The sequence below is a fragment of the Trichechus manatus genome, unplaced genomic scaffold, assembly GCF_000243295.1.
Source record: "Trichechus manatus latirostris isolate Lorelei unplaced genomic scaffold, TriManLat1.0 scaffold00062, whole genome shotgun sequence".
NCBI lineage: Eukaryota > Metazoa > Chordata > Mammalia > Sirenia > Trichechidae > Trichechus > Trichechus manatus.
In genome coordinates this window covers 10,124,965-10,133,519 of record NW_004443998.1, presented here as the reverse complement: position 1 = coordinate 10,133,519, position 8,555 = coordinate 10,124,965, and the positions used below count along the sequence as shown (strand labels likewise).

General features: G+C 43.7%; 1 protein-coding gene across 2 annotated transcripts in view; it reads right to left on the bottom strand.

Annotated features, from left to right (window-relative positions):
• COMMD2 (COMM domain containing 2) overlaps positions 1 to 8,197 on the bottom strand; it is a 16,030-nt gene extending 7,833 nt beyond the window's left edge. The window contains exons 1-5 of one of the 2 annotated variants that reach the window (XM_023733909.1): positions 8,085 to 8,197; positions 7,928 to 8,005; positions 6,801 to 6,883; positions 6,122 to 6,295; positions 2,130 to 2,240 (exon numbers count right to left, since the gene is read on the bottom strand). In XM_023733909.1, coding sequence (XP_023589677.1) covers positions 2,130 to 2,240; positions 6,122 to 6,295; positions 6,801 to 6,883; positions 7,928 to 8,005; positions 8,085 to 8,151 — 513 coding nt within the window. In that variant the 5' untranslated portion in view covers positions 8,152 to 8,197. The remainder of the gene's footprint in view (positions 1 to 2,129; positions 2,241 to 6,121; positions 6,296 to 6,800; positions 6,884 to 7,927; positions 8,006 to 8,084) is intronic. The other variant, XM_004379195.2, reaches the window with a different exon arrangement.
• Between the last annotated feature and the right edge of the window lie 358 nt (positions 8,198 to 8,555).

Below are 8,555 nucleotides of genomic sequence, written 5' to 3'. Positions count from 1 at the left end.
GGCACCTCTAGGCAGGAGGTCACCAAAGGAGCTGGGCACCCCTAGGCAGGAGATCACCAATGGAGCTGGGCACCTCTAGGCAGGAGGTCACCAACAGAGCTGGGCATCCCTAGGCAGGGGGTCACCACTGGAGCCGAGCACTTCTAGGCAGGAGGTTGCCAACGGAGCTGGGTGCCCCACAAAGGGGAAGCAGCCACAGTCCAGGCCTGTGCAGGCAGATGCCCAGCAGGGAAAGTGGCAGCGAGGGGGTCAAGGTGGCCTATCTTTGGTGATGAAGACATTCCAGCTGTGCTGACAGCTGTAACCCTAAGGCTGAGAGGAGGCCTGTCTTGAGGGGGGCTGAGAGGAGGCCCTCAGAGGTCTGGAAATACACTGTACAGGGACTGCCTGTACAACAGTTTAGCCTCAAGCTGTCATTAATGCTGCCATAACCGAGGCCCTAGCCTATTTGTCCCGAAGCTGCTGGTTAAGCACTGGACCAGTAAGCACAGAGGGCCAGACCCAGACAAGAAAAGCCACGGAGACAGACAGAGAATGAACAACCACGGCACACCTGAAAGAGACACAGACACATACCTCCTGACACCTGACCCATGGCGTACCCATCCAGAGACACAAAAATGACCATGGTAATTTGGGAAGGGTGAATGGGCCCCTTTTGGACATAAATGGGTTCCTCTCCTACGATGCTAAGTGGGGTACTCGCAGGGATAGCGGGGACAGGTTCAGCTCATATCTGTTCCTGGTGTTTTGTGGTTTGCTCTCGATGAGTAATCTGCTCCTGTTGTTTACCGTCTGCCTTCTACAAATAATAACAATGGCCCTCAGTCACCAACACTTTGTAAAGTGTCCTCTGCATGCCACCCAACTGGATCAAACAGTAGGGTCCTCATCCCAGCAGTCTCAGGATGGCTTAGGACTTTTTAAGAGGTAAAACCTGTGTGCTGATGCACACAGTCTAATAACACACATAACACACATCTAATAATACATGATCAGGACTAAGTTTTTCCTGAAAAAAAGCTGAATAACAGCACTACAAGATAAAGAATAGTAGACCACAAAGTTCTTGATATTGATTTTCTTTTTGTGGTTGTGACATTCTGTCCTCATCCCTATAAACACACTAAGAATGACAACTTTAAAATAAAATGTCACGTGTCAGTGTAAATTAGGGGGAAAAAGTCCGTTTAGTCTGAAGGGTTATCACTGAAGAGGGTAACCTGGCAAGAAACATCAAAAAGGAAACAGGACACATAAACACGTTTCACTCAGCTAACGTTCCTAAAAGAATTCAGCCCTATATTCAGCCTCAGAGCAAACAACACGTGGGCCAGATAGGACAAGGATGCTTTGATGCAGTTGTAAATAGGCCAGCCCTAAAAGTGACATCCTCCCGCATCAGTCTCAGCTACTTTCAACTTACTGATGTTATTATGTCATTAACAAGGGCATCAATTGTGCAGGCAATTTATGAAGCCTGGGAAATGTTTCTACTGAAAATTAAGCTATGATGATTAATTTGTTTCCCGTAGTAACTGCACGATAATTAGATGGTAGCTGTCCATTCACTACCGGTCTCCGTGAGACCAGTCAGCTACTCAAGAATGAAAGGCTCTGTATCCTGCTGCTGGTCTCCTAGTCAGTTAGCCCCTCTTGATCTGACATGTCTTCCTCCCATGAGCAGAAGAATGTACTCTAGTTAAAATCCCTTTGTAATCATTTCAACTAATGAGCTCAGGAACTCGTTTAGCTTGCTGGGTAGTCTTTTTAGTCCTTCAATGCTTCCCACCAAGTAAGAGGCCACACTCATTCAGTATACCCTCAGCCTTAAACCGTATCATCCTTCCAGCAGGGCAGCAATTCAAACTAATGCCACTGGGTAAACAAGCTCTCAAGTTTCATTTTAGAAAATTCAGCTTAAGTTGCTAACTTCTAAAAATGTCTTGATCATGGAAAACTCAAAAGGAAATTAGTAAAGCTAGAAAAAAGAACTGCTAAGGGCTACTGGCCCTCAAAAGTCAGAGAACACCCCCACACGTGAGAGGTAACGATCTACAGATAATCACCGTTGAATGACACGAACACGACCATCCCACATCCCCCGTACTCAGTATGAAAGGACCTACAGATAAAGGCCTAAGCACAGTCATCTCCTCTTCATGAGCCCCACAGGATTTGCTGCTTATGATGTTCCCAAGCGCAAAACCGTGTCTTGGTCTTTGCTGTATCCACAGCACCTGGCATGATAGGTGTACAAGAAATATTTGATAAATTTGTTTAAGAAGCCACTCCTCCTACCCCGTTAATCTTTTTATTCAGTACGGAATGCCTATTTTGTGCCAGGTACTGTGCTAGGGACACCGTAGTGAATAAGACACAGTCCCTGCCCTCACGGAGCCTACAATCTGGTTCATACCGTTATCCCATGTTCACTCCTACTTTAGAACTCATCACACTGGATTATAATTGTTAATTTTTTTTTTCTTCTTCCATAAGACTGTGGGCCTTAAAGGCAAGAACTATGTTTCATTCACTAGGTCCACAAGGCCTGACACACATCAGAAGCTCAGTAAATAGTCTGATGACTGAACGCATGTGTGGAAGCGTGAATGGATAAATGGGACATAAGCAAAAATCGTTCCTAAAGTTACCCGCACATACCTACGAATGCTCGTGACAGTGGAAAACCTTCTCTCGTAGCCATCCAGCCTCTCCCAAGTATGAAACCTGAACATGTCATATGACAGCCGCATTTTTCTTCTGGCCAAATCCTAAGCCTTCTGGCTTGTCAACACTGACACCCCAGATCAGCCCTCCATTTTAAAATTTTCCTCTGCCTTACTTTCAGTGACGTTATACTGTGCTGGTGGTTGTCCTTTCCTGAAACTGCTTGTACTTTAATTGCTGACTTTCCTTTCTGTTACTCATGAGTAACGTAAGATTCAGTTCAGCTTTCAAAGAAATCATTCTCATTTGTGGTGTCAAATAATCTTCTACCCAAGTTCTAGGCCCATGTCCTTAACTATTATAGCAGATAGCAACTTAAGCCATGATCACCTTAAATTTGATGTATCCTGAACTGATTAAGGTCATGTGGGAATGTGGATCCGATGGTGTCTAACTTCTAATTTTTGAAAAGTTGCTAGAAATTATAATGTTGGTGTGAAATTTACCAATTCTTTTTAAACAGTGGAAGGCCAGTGGTCATATTGCAGATATGTTCTCAAGGTAGAGGTGGATTTGCTCATGGATTGGATGAAGTTATGATGGAAAGAGAGGACTCAAAAATGATTCAAAGTATTTTTGGCCTAAGCAATCATCTATTGAAATGGAGAAGACTGTGGAAGGAGTAGTTAAGGGAGAGAGGGTGGTCGGGAAAGCAAGATTAAGGTTTGGACATTCTGTATTTGAGATGCCTATCAGCTACCCATGTGGAGATGTCAAGGAGGCACCAACTCTAAGACTCTGGAGTTTGGGGAGGAGGTCTAGGCTAAAGATATAAATTTGGGAATCCTGTGTATACATGGAGGGTTTAAAGCCATCAAACTAGATGAGATAAGCTAGGAAATGTAAGCAGAAAAAGTATGAAGACACAACGCTGACCTCTGAGGCATTCAATGTCTAAAGGTTGACAAGATAAGATGGAGCCAGGAAAGGAGACTGACAAGGAGCCTGTAAGGCTGGATGAGAACTACGGGAGTGATTTCCCAGAAGGCAGCAAAGTGTTTTCAAGCAGGAAGGAGTGATCAACTGTGACAGATGCTGCTAATGAGTAGAACAGGATGAAGATTAAGTTATGTCAGTAGAAGACCTGTATCAGTAGAGTGGTGAGGGGGAAAGCCTGATCGCAGTGCGTTCAAGGGAGAATGGGAAGAAAGAATGAATAGTCAGTGACACAACTTTTTCAAGGAGTTTTGGGTGTAAATGGAAACAAAAAATGTGGTGGCAGTAGGAGAGATAGATGGAATCAAGACTGGGTTTTTAACCGTGTGCTGAAGGGAATGATTCGGGGAGGGGGAGGTATGAGGCAGGAGAGGGAGGGAACGATTGCTGGAACTGTGTCCTCATGTGGGCATAAGGGGGTGGATTCAAGTGCACAAGCAAATGAGCTGCCTGTAGACAGGAGCACGGGCACTTCATCAGGAGCAACTGAAGGGAAAGCAGAGCAAGCTGGTAGAGCTACGGGTGGGTTAGCAGATGTGGTGGTGGGAGCGTGCGAGAGGCCTAATTGTTTCTCTTTTCATAGAACTGAATGCACAAATTGCCCCATAGAGTTTCCAAGGCTGTAAATCTTTACGGAAGCAGACTACCACATCTTTCTCCCACGGAGCAGCTGGTGGGTTCAAACTGCCAACCTTTTGGTTAGCAGCCGAATGCTTTAACCTTACTTCCATTCAAATCAGGAAGAATCCGCTGCAATAGTGGTTCACAAACTTCACTGAACTAAGAATTACCTTGGTGAAAGGGAGCTTTTAAAAATTTTGATGCTCAGGCTAAACCTCATACCAATAAATCAGAAATCTCTAGGGGTGGGACACAGGCATTGGAGTTTTTTAAAGCTCCCCAGGTTATTTTCAATATGCAGACAAGTTTGAGAATTGGTGCTTTATGCCACAAACTCATATGCTCGTTCCTGTATTCATGTGGGTCTTTACAGCTTAAACTGCCTCCTCTGTTAAGAATATTTACCCCATTTTTCTCTATTCAGTCATCCTTCCGACGTTTTCACCTCCTTTTGTTGAAGTTTTTCTGGATCATGCTGCACACACTGAACTCCCTGAGTTACAGCTTTTTTGAACCACTCTATTAGTACCTTTATACAGTTATATTCTTTTTTTTTTTTCCTCCAGAACCTTATTTTACACCAATCTTTAGTTACTAGTTAGTTGAGAACATCTAATACCTCACCAGGTAACATCTTTTTCAGCTGAGGTGTCTCACACTTCTTTTGTGTCCCAAAGCATTTAGCACAAGTCTAATCGACAAACACACAAGACTCTATAAATGTCTATTAACTCACCTTTCACTGCTTAATAAAGGGCTATATGCAATGGTCTGAATAAGGGGCAACAGGCAATGGTCTGAAAAGTTCCCTTTTATTTATGTAGCTTTAAAAATAACTGAAGGGTGAATCTCATAATGTTGCTCAAAAGAAGCCAGATTTAAAAGAATATTTACTGAATCATTCCATTTATAGAAAGTTAAAAAGCAGGCAAGGCTAATCTAGATATTAGAAGTCAGGATGCTGGAGAACAAAATTCTAACTCACAAAAAAAAAACCAGACTTACTGGTCTGACAAAAACTAGAGAAACCCTGAGAGTATGGCCCCCAGACACCCTTTTAACTCAGTACTGAAGTCACTCCTGAGGTTCGCCCTTCAGCCAAAGATTAGACAGGTCCATAAAACAAAACGAGACTAACTGGGCACACCAGCCCAGGGGGAAGGACAAGCAGGCAGGAAAGAACAGGAAAGCTGGTAATGGGGAGCCCAAGGTTGAAAACGGGAGAGTGTTGACACATTGTGGGGTTGGCAACTAATGTTACAAAACAATATGTGTATTAATTGTTCAATGAGAAACTACTTTGCTCCGTAAACCTTCATCTAAAGCACAATAAAAGAAAGAAAAAAAAAGAAGTCAGGATGCTGGTTACTTTTGGGAAGGAGGGAAGAGACAGTAATTGGTAGAAGGCCAGGAGGATGCTTCTGGGATGCTGGTCATGGGTAAGTATTATTTTCATGGGTGTTTTCACTGTGTAATAATTCATTAATTCATCGAGCTCTACAATTATGACTTGTGCACTTTTCTACGTGTGTTACATTTAAAGAGAAACGTTTTTAAAAATCAAAGCACCATCTAAAAAAATCTGCATAACCATCTCCTTTTCCAAAATAATCGATTTCTTACAAACTTTGCAAATCAAACTGATTTGAATATATTAAAAATGTATGCAAATGAACTATTGGTGAAATGGTCTGAAAATAAAATATTAAAAAAACAAAGTTTCAAACCAGAGTGTGGTTAAAGTTTGTAAAGAACACAATAAGCATAAGAACATAAACCTAAAATAATTCTTATATTCTATGTCAGATTAAAAGAGAAAAAAAAAAAGCCACACCTGTACATCTAGTCTCCATTCAAGGCTGTGGTAACTGGGAAGCTCTGGTGCCAGTTCACTCAGAATACTTCTGATCTCCTTTCTGTTGTCCAGATACAGCTGAAGCAACAATCTGTTCAATTCTTCTGAGAATCCCAGAACAAAAACAGAGTCTTGGAAATCCAGTTCAGAAATCTAAAAGTGAATTGAGTTTAGCAGAATATCAACATCTATCTTTGTCTAGCAAACACTAAAATATTTGATATAAACAAAAGAATACAACAGCCTTTAATTCATTTCTGTGTAGTAAAGGAGCATCCCTCATAGTTAAAGACAACTCTTGCCCACTGTTCCAAAATTTGTTATTGATACATAAAAATAGAACACTTTAATGAAATATAAAAAGGAAAAAATGGAAGTGCACAGTTCTCCCCCCTAATCTCCATATGCAATATGCAAACAGAATGAATCATCTCATTAGGATACACACTATGGATGCAATTTTAATTTACTAGCAAAAGGAATTCGTACCAGCGGATCATATTATAGTCATATTGTTCAGGCATATCTTCACAAAATCAATTACAAACCATTAACAACATTACTAAAATACACAGCTACCTGCCAGGACAATGATATAGAGAACATACACCTTTCTTAAGGGTCCAGGTAATACAAAGCAGTCCCCAGAAGCCCTTACCATGAGCTTTGAGCTCTCAGTGAGGAGGTATGTTAATCCCTCCACACCATGCTGCACAGTGTCACTACTCACATTGAGTTTTCCTGAGAAAGGAGAGGAAAAAATTAGCAAATAAATTATTGTGCGATATTTATCCTTTCATTCAAACTCTTATTTTAGGAATTAAATATAATCCATTATTTCGTGTTTTCAAACACACTGCATAAGAAATGAGTTGGCCATGGTGTCTTGTCCAGATGCACTCTATTTCCTGAAGGTCCCTGGGTGGCTGTCCCATGGCCTGCTAATACCCTAAAGGTTAGTGGTTGGAACCCATCTGGGGGCATTGCAAAAAGCCTGCTGATCTGTTTCTATAAAGATTGTTGTTGTTAGCTGTGGTGGAGTGGGAATCCAACTCATGGCGACCCCATGTGTTACAGAGTAGAAGTGTTCCATAGGTCCTCTTGGCTATAAGCTTGAGGAAGCAGATCGCCAGGCCTTTTCTCCCGCAGCTCAGGTGGGAAGGCTCAAACTGTCAACCTTTGGTTGACAACCGAATGCAAACGTAAAGATTACGTCAAGAAAACCTTCTGGAGCAGTTCCACTTTGTAACACACGGTATAGAGCCGAGTCGGAACTGACTCCACAGAAAGAGTCTGGTTTCTGGTTTAATCTTCTTTACAAAAATGCAGACCCGTGGAGCCTAGTACCAGGCGCCTGGCAGAGGGAGGATTCGACAGGGATTAACTTAATCCCGGAAACCACCCCTCGTTGGCACAAACACACACACACACTTCAGCACACGTAGATGTCTGAACAATTAATAATAACCAAACACTTGCATAATATTTACAGCTGACCCAGCTACTCCAGACTCTGGTGCACTTAAGCATCATATCTTGAAAGGCAGGTGATATGTCACTTTTACACATGACGAAACGGGCTTAATGATGCTTTAACCATCTCACAGCTACTTGAGGGACCAGCAGGATTTGCGCCCTGACTGAAAAGCCCTGCTGGTTTTTTCCCACCAGGGGTCTTGGGAACAAGACCCTTGGAGTCTCAATAACCCCAATCTTTCCAGGGCGACAGAGAACAGTCCACGCCTCCCAGCGCAGTCTGCAGAGCCGCGCCCCTTCCCTTCTTACTGGCGGCGCCTTCGTAGATCTTGGGGTTCGACCCTCGCCTCAGGAACTCCACAGCAATCCGCCCAAACTCGGCGACCACTAAAATGGAAGCCAGAGGCCGTGAGCGCGGGGCGCCTCCCTTGACTCCCTCCCCAGTCCCAGAACCCCGCCCCCTGACCCGCGCTGTCCACTTGCGGCAGGAAGGCCAGGTGCTCCTTATGCTCCTCGGACAGGTCCAGCAGCATCTTCACGGGGTGATAGTTTCGCCCCGCAACGCCCACCCCGCCCCGCGCTACTTCCGGATCCGCGTTCAGGCGCAAACGGGCTCCGGGCGCGGCCACGCCCCGGGCTTTGGGTTCCGCCCTGCGGCAACCCTACGTTCGGGCGCCCCCTGCGGCGCGTTGCAGGGGTCAGAAGATGTCTTCATTCACAAATCATCATAAAAAGATGTAGTGCCTAGGGGTTGCACTGTGCTAGGCTCTGTGAGATGAAAAGATATTTAAAACCTAACACCCCCCTAAGTATATACCCTAAAGAAATAAGAGCCATGACATGAATAGATAATATGTACGCACACGTTCATTGCAGCGTTAGTCATAATCGCAAAAAGATGCAAACAACCTAAGTGCCCATCAACAGATGAATGGAT